The 15,565-nt window shown below is 33.0% G+C and overlaps 2 protein-coding genes across 2 annotated transcripts in view; one reads left to right on the forward strand and one right to left on the reverse strand.

Moving 5' to 3' along the window:
* The window catches only part of LOC123682596, a 96,205-nt gene extending 87,102 nt beyond the window's left edge, over positions 1–9,103 (reverse strand). Inside the window, exons 1-3 of the mRNA XM_045621326.1 lie at positions 8,974–9,103; positions 3,678–3,829; positions 2,527–2,676 (exon numbers count right to left, since the gene is read on the reverse strand). Coding sequence (XP_045477282.1) covers positions 2,527–2,676; positions 3,678–3,829; positions 8,974–9,002 — 331 coding nt within the window. The 5' untranslated portion in view covers positions 9,003–9,103. The remainder of the gene's footprint in view (positions 1–2,526; positions 2,677–3,677; positions 3,830–8,973) is intronic.
* Positions 9,104–12,350: 3,247 nt separating this feature from the next.
* On the forward strand, positions 12,351–14,252 carry LOC123688688 (minor histocompatibility antigen H13). Its single transcript, XM_045627312.1, has 5 exons — positions 12,351–12,592; positions 12,655–12,824; positions 12,926–13,284; positions 13,538–13,847; positions 13,918–14,252. The coding sequence occupies exons 1-5, from the start codon at positions 12,362–12,364 to the stop codon at positions 13,994–13,996; spliced, it is 1,149 nt and encodes a 382-aa protein (XP_045483268.1). The 5' UTR covers positions 12,351–12,361; the 3' UTR covers positions 13,997–14,252.
* Positions 14,253–15,565: the final 1,313 nt, after the last annotated feature.

Genomic DNA, 15,565 nt, shown 5'->3' on the forward strand with positions numbered 1-15,565 from the left:
CATTTTCATTTTTCTCCAAAAATGGAAATGAACTCATGCAGTTTTTATGACAACACGCTGTCATGCAAAATTATCGGTAATTTTGATGCACTTGTGCAATTACTTAAGAAAATTATCCTGACATTGCTATTGTTCTTCGGATACTATAATTATATAATGCCGTTAACTGTAGCTAGCGGCGGAGGACGTTCTTTTTTGAAATTAAAAATTATAAAAAATTATTTGCGCTCTGCGATGCACCAGAGGAGACTTTCTGGGCTGGCAATAATCTCTATTGATCTCGTAATTAGTAGCTAAATTGATTTTGAAGATATCATTGATGATTTGGCTAGAATTAAATCCAGAAAGGTACAATTATTGTGATTTCAAAGAAATTCAAAAATAAAAACTTCTGAAATGAAGGAGGTCATGTTATTGAAACTTTTTTAGCCGGGGCGCCAAAATTGCTCGCGCCGGCCCTGATCACAATTATATCTTCAATAATAAACTTTTTGAGAAAAAATGAATTTTTCCACTTTACATTTTGGTATTTTTGTCTTAAATTTACTACCACATAAAACATACCAATTCATTTCAAAACGAGTTTGAAAATCTCATATGAAATATTCAGCCACGGAATTTGAATCTTTCTATGAAAAATAATTCATAATACTTTTGAAATGTTAGACTGCTAGTAGATATATCAGTACCACGTGAACTCTAGGGGATCGCGAATCCTTATCGCTAGAGGTCACTATGCGTTATTACAGTGGCGTACCCAGACATAAGCCTTGAGGGGGAATAAAGAAAAAAAAATCAAAGGTTCCTTCTTTTCAAGAAGTTTCCCAAAGAAGTGTGCTTACTCATAATAATATTGTGATATATAACGTTGTTACATATATACATATTCCTTCTTGGGGAATATATCCCCCATACCCCCCCTTGGATACGCCACTGCATCTTTATAAATGAAATTTTTTTTGATGAATTCTAAGTATCGAATTCGATGGATATTCGTTATAGATAAAATAATAAAACAAAGTGAACTTTTAATGTTTGCGACAAATGTTTCGCCGACACTGACTTCATCAGGTTAAATTTTGACTGATGAGTCGACATGTTTTTCTTTAAAAACAAAAGTTATGGTGGAATTTTTTTCACAATTTTTTAGACAATATTTGAAATGCCTAATGATGATATTTCTTGTATTAAAAAATTCCACATTTATAAATTCTTCTTAAATTTACAAGACGGTTCAAGTCTAGGATATTACGAATTAATCAAGTATAGGATATTACGAATAATTCTAATGAACAAAATACTGGCTTCGCATTTTTTTCAGTTTTTTCAATTGATTTTTTTAAAACTATTTGGAATAACGTAACAGTTGAAACAATATTTCAGAATGAAAACTTTTTTTCTGAGAAATTGTTTTCATTCTCTGTATAACTCAAAGTATGTAGGTCGTAAAATATTTCAACTTAGTAGAGAATATCGAATAATATCGTAATTTCAGTTTTCATATTTCAAATAAACCCTGTTCTCTAGTCTAATAGGCACTCGAACTAGAGACACCTTGCATTCAAAATTAATTCGTAATGTAACTTTTTCTACATTCATGCAAAAAGCAAAATTTTATTGAACTATATTTAGTGAAAAAAGAAGTTCTTTATTGCACTAGTGCAATAAAGTTTTTATTGCACTCATCTGTCATTCACTTCAACGTGCTGTCATCATGACAAACATAAACGTTCAAACCCACTACATATTTATCAGATATGCTGTGAGATTGGCAATACGTTTTAAACAGTTACATATTTTATATTATTTTGTATTAATGTTAGCAGCCAGAGATAAACAAACAATGCCTTCCCGAGAACAATTCCTCAATCAAAACTGATCCGATTTGTAACCGTCTACCTCCATAGAGCAAACTGCCGCAACTCAATAAATCATTTTTTTTGCTTTTTGCATGAACGTAGGAAAAATGTTTTATGCAACACTCGACGTGTTGTCAATTGTGACAATTTCACGTCGAGTGCAACAAACAATTTTTGCACGAGTTGCATACAACATTCACTTTTTGCACTTGTTGCATAAATAACTATTGTCCGTAAACTTAAAATATATATGTGAGTATATTACAACAATACTACATTTTTTTTCTGACGTGCCTCACCATCTCATACTATCACTAGCCTGGTGGTAATGCAGAACAAAATAAGTCTAAATTTTCCACTTTTCGGAAGATTTAGGCATGGTGAACCTTCCTCACATTCTGCTATTGTAAGATCTTTAGGCATCTGCCTAAATGAAATGACAACACTTTTTCTAAGCTCCAATTTATTATCCTTCACGATGCAATAGGTTGCGATAACTGAGGTGTCATTAAAATGACAATTCATTCAATAACTGTTCTTGTCAAAGCCGACTCGACAATTTTAATTTTTAAAATTTTTTATACAATTGAAATTTGTGTCAACACTTTTGGGACATATTCTGTTATATATAAAGTAGATAAGGAGGAAAAGATCATCAACTACTTACGTTCCCAGCGAAGGTCCAAGAGAAATGTGCTTTCATAATTCAAATAATTTACCAAATTCCAAGGATGCACTTTGAAAGAATTAATGCAATTTCCATTATCGTTATTTTCAAAATCACAAAAATATCCAATTCTAGGAAGGAAGGCAGTCTCTGCAATTGAAAATAAAATTCTGTTCACTCAAGTTTATTTTTTGTTGAAACGATCATTTATTCGTATTAATTGTAGATAAAATTATTAATTTCAACTTGCATATTTGCTAAATGCTGGCTTATTGGTCACCATACAGTCATATCAGAAGTTTGTTGTAGGTAAAACCCTAATTTTGTAACATCCTGCGGAATAATTTCGTGGTCAATTTTTTTCAAATTACCAATTTTCATCAAAAACCTTTTTTTTTTCAACATTTTGTTTTTTGGTTCATGGCCTTAAGTGTACTAGTTTGTGGCGGCTTCTCATAAAGCCCACATAGCAACAATAAACACAGCACTCGGTAGCCTAGTGGCAAAGACTGTAGACCCCCACCGAGATGCGACAAGGTGCCGGGTTCGAATCCCGGCGGCTCCCGATAATAATAAATTCCCCAAGCGTCTGTGACACGGCACACACAAATATACCAAAGTCACACTGATGAGTCCGGTGTGTGTGCCAGGGACGAAACGCATAAGTAGGCATATGTGAAATCCTACAAGTTCATTTTTAAGTGAGAAATGAACTTGCCTCAACGGTTTACAAATTTTCCTCAAGATGCTATTCGAAAACTAATCGACAGTATGAACCAATGTATGTAGGCATTTATAAGAGCTACAGGGGGTAATACAAAATATAAACCTGAATTAAAAAAAAAGAACTATGCTTCAGGTTATTCACGTTAAAGTTGAATTGATTTGTTTTGAAGATTAATTTTTTACTTGAATCGTTTTACATAAATAGGTTAACATGAATAGGTTTACATAAATAAATTTTGAACTGATGGATTCTCATTTCAAAAGAACAACATATTGTTTCGCCTTCTCATTAGTAGCCTTATGAATTGACATTTAGCACTGACATTATGGTATAATGAGGAAAGCCATAGCGTCAAAAAATTTCATTTCTTTGTGTTATTATATCTCATGAAATATTGAAATAACTATAATTCTCTGAAACCTACCTTTTTCTTGAATATTATTATTTCTTTTGTAAATCATTGCAGAAGAACTGTTCGTTATGCAGAAATTATCATTTTCGATACTTATCAGTGATATAAAGTCACTATTCTTTACTGGTTTGAATGATATAATGATGAGGAATGATGCCAACCATCTGGAATAAATATCATCGATTAAAAATTATATATATTATATAAAAGCTGTCATCTTTCGACATTTGACTAGTAAAAACTACGCCATCACTAAAAATTTAACGGTATACGCTTCAATACGGTAATGAAATTGTTCAATTTCACCACGAAAATGGTGAAAATTTTGCAGTCGCAGTTCGCAAAACTAAAGCACTTTTGGTTCGTCATGAAGCAGCTCCTTCTTGGCCGGCAATAGTTAAACTGGTGGGAAAATTTGATCGATTGGGACAAGTTAGTCATATTAAGAATCAAGATCGTTTGCATCGTTCAAGAACAACTGAGAATATTGCTGCTGTAACCTGTAGTCTTGGTGAAAACCTTAGACTATACACTGTGTCCGTAAAGTATGGAACAAATTCATTTTTAGCTAAACAGACCATTTTATGAAATAATCCTGAAACATGTCGATTTTTTATTTTAATTTACCGTATTTTAAAATAATAATTTAATATACAGGGTGAATTACTTTCGAGTTATTACGTCACCGTCATTTTTTTTTTAATGGAACACCCCCATTTCGTCTCAATTTTCCGATTACTCTAGCTGAGCTGATTCCAAAAATGTATCACATGTTCTTTCTAATTGGTACAGGGTGGACAAAAATTGTGTGTGCTCATAAAGTAACGCGTAACATTGTTTATTAGTTAAATTAACAATATTATCAAAAATACTTATTGTCGTGTAGATCTTGAAATTAGGCAATGAATTGATCTACCGAGCTATGATTAATGATTTTTCATGGAACTAGAGGATATCGATGTGAACGATGTTTACTCTAGACAAGACGGAGCTACGTGTCCTCCAACAAAGGAAAAATTGCATTTTTGCAAGAAAAGTTTCCTGGCCCTGTTATTTTTCGAAGAGATGATCACAATTGGCCACTGAGATCTTGTGGTTCAATACCTTAAGACTTTTTTCGGGACTACGTGAAACAAGAGGTCCACATTGATAATACACCACAAGACCTTAAAGATGGAATTCGTGAAGTTATCGAGGAAGTCTTGGGTATCCCAAATTCGTTTTCTAGTAAGGGGATCTCAGAATCCCTTTGAGCTAGAAAAAAAAATGAATGTCACATTTTGGGGCACGATTTTTGAAAGAATGGAACCACAACTTCATAAATTCAACTGTTTTCGAGTTTTAAAAAAAAATTGGAACATGGCGTGAAATGAAAAGTTCTCATAACATTTCTATTACTGGTGCTATCAAGGTAAACTAAAAGCATTCACATGCACTTTTTTCAGTAGAATCCATTGGTGTAATCATTTGTTTTTTATTACATCAATTTTGAAGTTATAATACTAACTTGTGTTTTTCAAAATGTAAATCATACGAATTGCAGTGAAAAATAAAATCGCTTATTTTATTTTCCTTTTCATATATACAAATTTCTTATCAAACTATGAAAATCTTCAAAAGTATCAGATTTACACGGAAATCAACCCAAGTGCTTATCAATGATAATCTGTAAACTTCAGATGATCAAAATATTCAAAATATTCTGTGGCCGCCAAGGTCTTCGATTTTCAAACATTTCGATTTTTTCAACATTCAAATATTTTAAAATTGATAAATTAACTCCAATGTTGAAATGGGAATGTTATTGTCACTTTGACATCGATAAAAAAGGTGCATCCTTTTTTATCGGATAAAATCTTCTCTTCCTCAATATCAAGTAAATCTGTCAATTAGTCTGTCAGATTTTTTAATTTTAAACATATAGTGCTTTCAAATAATCGAATTTTCATGTAATAATAAAGATAATTATTGTTGTTGTTCATCCATATATTCTGTCGTTAATTTATCTTGCCAAAAAACACTCAAGCTCTCCTTTTATCAGATAAATTTCTCTTTAACTCAAAGTCTTGCCAATCACTAAATTTGCTCGAAAAACTGACATTAGATAAAATCTCCCCACCTTCGGTGTCGCGATTTTATCATGTCAGTTTTTCTCGTAAAATTAGTGATTGGCAAAACTGTTTCGTTGCAAAGAGAAATTTATTCGATAAAAAAAAGCTCTTGTGTTTTTACTGTTGATAAATGTTGTTCTTTAATGTGACAAAAATAAAAATTAACGGGGTTAAATCCGAAGTCCTTGGTGACCGAAACTTGATCTGTTCGGGCAACGATCCCTCAAATCCAAATGTCATTGTATAATTTCTTGTAAGAATTCTTTGAGGAAACAAAAAGTATTCAAAAACAATTAATGCATGCTCGAAAGGTTCGATTTTTTCCCTTTCGATATATGCCCTTATATTGTATCATTTCATCATTTCATGGCTCAAAGGATTATCATAAAACTAGATTAAGTTTACCTTTATGGCAGCCACATAGCTGAATATTAGGTGTGGTAAAGAGAATTCAATTTTTTTTGCCAATAATGGCTTTAGTTATCTGTATCTCTCATTGTATAAGTCCAATCGGGTTTCACTAGATCACGTTAGAAAGATGGGATTTCATACTACAAAAACTTCAATGATAGTTTTGTGATTAGTTGACTGAGTTTAGTTTGAGCGCGCGTCAAAGATAGACACTAGCAAAGAGAAAATACTCTTTATTCTACATTTTCTCTTCGATAAAAGGAAGAATGCAAGCCAGCCAGCTGAAAACGTAAATAGTGTTTATGGATTGACCTATAATAGCCAATCACGCGCAAATTTGGTTTCGTCGATTCCCTTTCAGTAATTTCGATGTCAAAGATGCACAACGCACTGGAAGGCCAATTGTCGAAAATGTCGATAAAGTCATGGACATAGTCCAGTCCTACCGATAAGTGAGCACTGTTTCGACTGCCCAAGAGCTAAAGATTGCACAAAAATCCGTTTGATTTTCATTTTCATAAGGCTGGTCTGAAGAAGAAGCTCGAAGTATGTGTAACACAAGAGTTAACGAAAAAAACCACGTGTCTATCCGCCAATCGCTATTGAATCGCAACAAAATCGATCCATTTTTGAAGAGATTGGTAACTGTTGATGGAAAGTGGCTATCTTACGACAACGTCAAGCGAAAACGATCGAGGTCGAAACGCGGGGAGCCGGCGGAAACTGCATCCAAGCTAAGATTGACGACCACGAAGATTTTGCTGTTTGTTTGGTGCGATTGGCAGGGAATCATCTAGAGATGAGCGATATTTCAGCGATATCAGAATGTCACAGGTAGTCACGGTTCCGAAAAACGAATACAGAGCGTGACGGGATCACATTTCACAGATCTTTTCAGGGCATATCATCGTCCGTTGCAATCGTAAATTGTGAAGGCAGCCTGATATTTTTATTGGTTCGGAACCTTTTTCGACTAACATAATTGCATATTTTTTAGACAATCCCAGCAACGTAGGCAACTTCGCCTGCTTTAGGAAGTATATTTGTAGGACTAGGTAAACAATAAATACTCGCTACAAACAAATAATAACTACTGAATTACTGCATAATTGGTGGTGCCAATAACATTCTATTTTTATGCTTATCTTTGATAAACAACCCCAAAGAAATTCTTTCTATATTGAAGTTGCCGACCGAAGCAATAAATGGTACTGTATTATAAAAAATAAACGAAAACACGTCAGAGACATAATAATAACAGGCGAAAGAATAATAACAGGCGAAAGACCAGCAATCTTTCTTCACAGAAGTTGATATAAATTATGGTACTTGTAATTTATGCAAGCTGAAATTATCTTTCAAAACCACCACTTCAAATTTGAGGAAACATTTGAAAAATCGATATTCTTCTGTTACGTTCCTAACTAAAGCTGAAACAAGGAAAAGAGTTGAAAATGTAAGAAAAATGGATGTTTTCATAATAATTTTTAATTAATTTTGCTTTGCTTTGAATTATAGAGAGTGACCAATTCGACTTGCAAAGATAAACGAACTAAGGTTTTCATACAAATATTAATAACAAGCAACCTAAACAGTGATCACGTCACACTTTAATTTCACTGATATTATAAAGTAACGTTCACGTTTCACAACATGATCTAGAAATCACGGTATCGCTCATCTCTAGAGATATCTACTATTACCTGCTCCACTACGGCACAACTGTTAACTCGGAACTGTTCTGCCAACAAATGGACCATCTGAAGGAAGCAATCGCTCAGAAGGGGCCAGCTTTGGCCAATAGCAGAGGAATACGCATATCGATAGTGACTCGTCAGAAGCTCATGGAGCTTATTCGGGAGGTTCTTATGCATCCACCTCATAGTCCGGACCTGGCATCGAGTGATTAGCATCTGTTCCTGCTCATGGAAAAATTCTATGCGCTCATAGATGCCCTCGTCCCTTTTGGCAAAAATTGAGCCTCTCTAGGCTTAATTACCTTCAAAATGGCAACAAAATATCGAAAAAAACAGCGACCTAAATCGAATCATTCTAATTATGGCAATTAAAGCCTTGTTTTTCATGCAAAAATAAAGGATTTCTTTTTACTAGTTACACCTTATATTTGGATACCTAACTCATTTTATCTTTGAACTTATAAACATACAAAATGTCATGGTTATCTTACGGATGAGTTCTGATATATCGAGATTTTATGAAATAATAATAATCCTTGCGAAATTTTGCGTGATCATTTATATTTTTCTATTACTGAGGAAACAAAATGTTAAATGGATATGACTTTGGAGCCGTCTTCTGGTTTTGCCCATAAATGATTTCAACCGAGATAACGGAACCACATTCCGTTTGAGAGCTACCGTCCAGTCGGCCGCACGGACGAACAGAATTGGTTTTTACATTGAATCTCTTATCAATGAGTCGAACCAATCAATCAAAATCATTATCCACTCAAAATTCTAAAATCATGTACTCACATTTTGACATACGTAATGATATCTATCAGATTCTTTGGTACAAACGCGCCAAATGAATATTTTTTGCACAATTTCATAGAATGAATAATACCTATATCGTTGGATAAAATTTTCACTTTCAGTCAATGAAATATACGAGCGTATCTTGAATTCAGTCCACTTAGTATGTAGTATGTACCTAGGTACCTGTTTCCTAAATAATATTAATCTTGTGCTATTTATGACGTGAACAGAAGCTATACAGAATGACAATAACAAGGAATCTTAAATTAGTTATTTAATGATACTCACTTTAAAAAATACATATTTCTTTTGCACATTCAACATCACACTAAAGTTATCATCAAAAAAGCTTTTTCCCCATATCTCCACAAGAGATGCGTATCAAATATGAGGTTTTCCTTTTCGGATGACACATTTCCTGTAGATTAGAAGGCGAATTCATCATGGATCTAAACAATTCTTTTCGTAAGTCGTTTATTAAACAACACTGTAGGAAATGCCTGCATAAATAATCGAAGTTGAACGGATAAAATAACGTATGTTTCAGAAGTTTTGGCATACATTTCTTGATACAATTTCAAAAAGAAAAAGTTTTTCGAAACAGTTTTTTTTTGTTAGGTAAAAGGTTTATGGAAAAATTTTTATTTTAAACTTAATGTAAAATTCCATCATTTTCAATGATACGCAGTAACGCGGGTAACTTTGGTACCCATTCATTTCCTCTCTGGCGCTCCTGCAATGCCCAAACTTTCTACCTTGTTCGGGCCTTATACTTTTTTTGAAAGATACCCCAAAAGCAGGTAAACGGAGAAAGTAAACAAGGAAATTGAGCCTAATACTAATAATGGTGGCTGAGCCTGTAGTCGATCAAAAATAGGACCACTGTATCGCCTGTGTTTCATCAAGTCACTGTAAGTGATCCTTGCCACCTTTAATCTCCATATAGGAGCACGGTTACTTTGCCATTCAAAGGTAGGGTTTATATCCTGATCTTCTGATCTGATCTTCCGATAAATGCGCAGGTCAGGCAAACCAGAGAGTCATTACATATGGTTTATTATTCATTTCTTTTAAATTTGTTATGCAAATTGCCATCATTGATGGCAAAGTGAAAATCACTTTGCCATCACTATTGGCAAAGTGATTTTCATAATTCTAGATTAGATCAGATTCAATTGGAGATTTCGTTTTACTGCGACCTAATGGACTATTGTGCCCCCCATCAAAGCTATTCTCTCCATAACATGATCTACAGCCCGCCTTCCAGTTTCAGAGTTCTGATGAACTCCAATATCTGGAATGGCTTCAAGCAGGCTAATTCCTCACTTCATTCTAGATCATTATAATTAATGTCCGATCAAATCTGTCAGTATGATTAATAATTATTTGAACATTATAATTTATCACGATATCTGGGCATTATGAGTATTGCTACATGTTGGTTTGCTTTGCTTTCCAGTCTAGCGAAGGTAGAGGAATACAATACAATACAAATACAATAAAATTGTTAATTTCAAACAATGAAGCATGAGAACTGTTAAAAACCTGAACAAAAACTCTGCCTCCCCGTATAGGTGTAGTGATTGGTTTATGTATTTGTTTACAAAATAAGCTGACATATTTATATTGAAGGGCTCCTTCTTCATCCAAATAAAACCATTTCATCCTTCCTCTTCGCCAGAAGTTGACAACGCATATATTACGATTAAATCTGAAAACAAAAAAGAAAAGAACCAGAAAGGAGCAATATAAATGTTATAGTTTCTATCATATAAGACATTGAATGATGACAATTGAAATCACCACAATAAATTGAAGGATAAGAAAGTATCATATCGAAATTTATAGGCCAAAAACTAAGTAATGATTTTCCAACATAATAAGACCGAGCACCAACATAACTCAATAGGCACGGAGTTGTTGTTCAGTTGCCTTGCGGGTTTATTGAAGAAGGATGACCACCGCTTCATTGACTTTGGCCAATGTCGACAAAATAAATCACTCCTGTCCTTAGAAATCCCTTCAATATTCAATTAAAAAGTACCAAATTTGCTCCAAATTTTTCGAATCCTCAGGTGTACCAGGATCGCTACAGGCCCCTTATATTGGGGAATAAAAAAAATCGATAAACCTCTGACTTGGCGTCAGGGCTGCTGAGCACTCGTTAATTCATGAACCAATTGAGCTTTTCTATTGGAGGCCACAAAACTGTACCTATATGGATCCAGGAACTGGGAGGACATTCCCCCCAAATGGTCCGGACCTCCCTAAAATTCTGCTGAGATAAAAACGTTGAAATAGCCAGATTCATACTAAAAATTATTATCCAAACAAATGAAAAATGGCGGATACAATCTTACTTTGGAAGGAAGGAAAAGAAAAAAATGACCCAAAGAATTATCGACCCATAAGCCTATTATCGGCAATCAGTAAAGTAGTAGAGAAATTAATTCACAGAAGAATAATAGATTTCGTAAAAGACAAAAAATTATTCCAGATCACCAGTGTGGGTTTCGCAAAGAGCATTCAACGATCTATCAATGGTAAGACTAACGGAAAAAATTAAGGAGCAAATGAACCTCTCCACAGATACTGGTGCAATATAAAAAAACTTTCCCTAGAAAACAAGTTGAAGATAATAAAAATAGTGCTAATACCAAGCATTACGTATACAGGACTAACCTCTGGTAATACGAAAGACAATAGTAAGGATCAGTTGCAAAGTAGGCTAAATACAGTAATCAGAACAGCGGTTGGCGCCCCATGGTATGGTATATAACAAACCAACAAATCAGAGAAGAACTGAAAATTGAAACTATTGAGGAAATAGTTAACAACTAACAAAGATAGAAGACAATGGAAATGCTGAAAGAGCATGAGAATAAGGAATTAAGAAAGTACTACAAATCAAAATAAGAATGACAGATAAGAGGAAATACCTCTTTCAAAGAACCAAATAGAAGAAAAAAAGTGACATGCAGTAGGGAGGAAAGTCTCCCGATCAGTCAACAGAAGGAAATAGGAGAAATTAAAGTAGAGGCGTAGGGAATAAAATTCAAATCATTGAACAAAAAGAAGATCTGAGGACGGCAAAGTCACCATGCTCCGCTCAGAAGATGTGCAAGGTGTATATGGCAGGGAACACTGAATGTCATACTGATGATTCAGTCAATGTTCCCCAGATACGAGACCGCAATCCTGTGATAGAGAGAACTCCTTTGAAACTGCCTCAGAACGCCTCTCCAAAATGGTATTGATTGTTGTGAATTTAAATATTGTCTTCTTGGTTTTTTTGGTTTTTGGTGAGAGGTGGAAACCGGCATACTTCTGCTTCATAATAATAATAATAGGTGTTTATTATTATTTATTAATATGCATAAAGATACATTTTCCAACTCTTTTCGGTTTTTGATTCTGAAAAACGATATAGAATTACGATATATCTCTTGTTAAATAAATTCTATGATAAATTCATCTGATATGTTTTCCTCTACGATTTAGTGCCAACACTGTACACTGCTTTGAGAAGAATGGAATATGTGATCTGCTCAAATTTAATCAATAATTAAGTAATTTTTTTATAATTGAATAAAAAATAATACTAGGTCCGGAAAAATATTTCTCAAGAAGAAAAGTGTTCTGACAAGAAGTGTCTGCGTCAGACAAGGTTTAATTGATGACAAGTTGCAGGTTACAGTCATTCTTTCAAATTCAAAACATGGCAGACCTGTTAAATGTAGTCGTGGCTCAGGCAAGTGAGAATATAACAGAAAATGCCACAAATTCAACAGGGAAACCCCCAGGTACTCCAGAGGGTATGGCAGTGGCTTATGGAAGTTTAGTTATAATGGCTATTTTACCAATTTTCTTTGGTTCATATCGGTCTGTCAACTACCATAAGGAACAGGTAAAACAGATGGAAACAGCTTATAATGATGATATATTAAATGAAACTTATTCTCATTTCAGAAATCAGAAAAAATGACCAAAAAAGAAGCTGCAATGTTCCCAATTATGGCTTCCGCGGCACTTTTTGTACTTTATATTGTGTTCAAATTATTCTCAAAAGAATATATCAACTTACTTCTAACTGGATATTTCTTCTTCCTGGGCGTTCTTGCATTGACGCACCTATTGAGGTAACTAATTGTGTAGTTCGAACCATTATCAGAGGAAACTAGTCTTTGAATTGAAAAAATTTTTCCTTACAATTTTATAACGAAAATTCATTTATTTCCAGTCCTGTTGTAAGTAAATTAGTTCCAGCAGCAATTCCAAACATTCCATACCATATAATGTTCAAGCAAGGTGATGGAGACGCAACGCAATACTTAATTAATTACAGATTTAGTTCTTACGATGTAGTCTCTTTATCTGCATGCTCTTTAGTTGGAGCGTGGTACCTACTACAGAAACATTGGGTTGCAAATAATCTATTTGGTCTTGCATTTTCTGTCAATGCTGTAGAGCTACTTCATATAAATAATGTAGCTACTGGATGTATATTGTTGTGTGGATTGTTCTTTTATGACATATTTTGGGTATTCGGAACAGATGTTATGGTCACCGTTGCTAAAAGCTTTGAAGCTCCAATCAAACGTAAGTATGCTTATAAAGATAAATCACATTTCTCTAAATACATGGAATGGAACTTTTACATTTGATTCTACAAAATGTCTTACATTTTCAAATTGTCAATGGTTAATTGCAGTAAATTATTAGTTCTTTATTTGTCACTAGATGTTCATGACTTATGTAGTATTATTATATCTAAGCAGTTTTTCATCTCAACGATTTAAAAATATATGTCACAAAAAATATTGGAAGTAATAAGATGTTTTTTTTTTTTCAGTTGTATTTCCCCAAGATCTTCTGTCTAATGGTTTTTCTGCTAATAATTTCGCCATGCTTGGATTAGGTGATATTGTAATACCTGGTATTTTTATCGCCCTACTTCTCAGATTTGACCATAGTCTGAAGCGCAAGACAAAAACATATTTCCATGCCACCTGTTTCGCCTATTTTGTGGGATTAATGGCAACCATATTTGTAATGCACATTTTCAAGCATGCACAACCTGCCTTATTATATTTAGTACCAGCTTGTCTTGGAACGCCCATATTACTTGCGATTGTTAAAGGTGACCTGAAGACATTATTCAAGTATGTATTACAAATATTAATTCTTTAATTTTTTTTAATTTGTTTTATAATCTGCTTCTTATTCTTTCAGATATGAAGATACACCTGAGAATGAAAAGTCTGAACAAGATGATAAACAAGTAAAATCTGAAGTGAAAAAAGTAAAATAAAATGTCTATAGTTTGTATGAGGAACAAAATGCTTCTTCCTTAAAAATAAACTGTTCCATTTCGATCCTGATTAGCACAAACTTAATTTTATTTATTCTGTTAAAAGTAATTTGGATATATATATACATATAGGTATACACTCGATATGTGAAGGAATTATATACATTGTTTTATATATTTATTCAGGAACCATCTTTTTATTATATTTTTTTTAGATAAATGCAGAAATTCTTGTTATTAAACAGACAATTTGAAATTGTTTTCTATAATTTGCAAACCAATTGAATTGATTTCTCTTCTTATTGAAAATTTAAAGTGAACTAAAATCAAATCATTGAGATCTTATCACTTACGAAGCTTCGGATTTTTTCTTTAATTCGTTTCCATCCATCAAGTTGTCTTTATATTTCAACTCTTCGTTTTTTTCAATGTCTAGTTATTTTCTACAGAAATTGTTCTTATCTTCGTGCAAAATAGAAAGTTGTCGCGTGTATTTCAATATTTCATGTGTCTTTAGGTTTCTTCAATTATACAGAAAAGAATTTTTTTAGCTGGATATTTATTGGAAATCGATTGTTGTAATGTATTGATAGTCTGAAAAATCGTATCATGAAAGTGCAAATAAATATTTATTAAAAGATGAGGATATCACTACTGAAAAACCGTGAGCCTTTTCTTATTCATGAAATTCGCATTTAGAATTTTCCCCCAATATTAGCCATTCAGTATTCTTAACATCAATTGTAAAAACTTCCTGATTTACGTCAAGTCATGAAAACACTCATTATACTGATGATTAAAAAGTAAAATAACTTATTTCCACTTTATATATTTATTTTCACAACAATTGTTTCGTCATAACATGACTTCGTCAGGTGAGCATGGTAACTAACTACATTAAGTGATACAGTTCTTTAAATAGTTGAAAAAATATGGTTTTTTCAACTATTTAAAGAACTGTATCCCAAATATGTAGTTAGTTACCATGCTCACTTGACGAAGTCATGTTATCATGACGAAACAATTGTTGTGAAAATAAATATATAAAGCGGAAATAAGTTATTTTACTTTTTAATCATCAAGATGAATTTCCGACAAGTAAAGACTAAGACAATCACACACTTATTATACTGTTTTGAAAAAAATATTCAAGGAAATGAAAATTATTCAAAATAATGAAACATGACTGGAAAGTTCGATTTTTCCCTTTAAATAATCTTCCATTGATACTATTTTCATTTTTGATTGATGATAAACACTATCAAATATTTAGGTTGTTAGAATTTATTAGATACATCTCAGAGATTTCATTGTGAATCTTCTTTCTTTTATTTGTCCAATTAATGAATCTTCACAATTAGAAAAAAGGTGATGAACTACTAATTTCGCATTGTGGTTAATTATATTCTTCAATATTTCAATTTGAAAAAATCTTATAAGAAACTGTGGTTTCTTATAAGACAAAGATTGTGATCTTTGATATATCCGTTTGGAATATCCCAGAAGGATGTCATTTTTACATGTTAGTAGTTTTATTATTGAAAATTATGCAGAAATATAGCCTTGTTT

Source organism: Harmonia axyridis, chromosome 1 (genome assembly GCF_914767665.1).
Source record: "Harmonia axyridis chromosome 1, icHarAxyr1.1, whole genome shotgun sequence".
Classification (NCBI taxonomy): Eukaryota; Metazoa; Arthropoda; class Insecta; order Coleoptera; family Coccinellidae; genus Harmonia; species Harmonia axyridis.

What these genes read in the sequence shown, in the direction of transcription:
- LOC123688688 (XM_045627312.1), top strand. Translation starts at nt 12,362, where the DNA reads ATGACAAGTTGCAGGTTACAGTCATTCTTTCAAATTCAAAACATGGCA. An exon ending in TCAACTACCATAAGGAACAG is followed by an intron (nt 12,593 to 12,654) that starts GTAAAACAGATG and finishes TTCTCATTTCAG; the next exon opens with AAATCAGAAAAAATGACCAA. An exon ending in CTTTGAAGCTCCAATCAAAC is followed by an intron (nt 13,285 to 13,537) that starts GTAAGTATGCTT and finishes TTTTTTTTTCAG; the next exon opens with TTGTATTTCCCCAAGATCTT.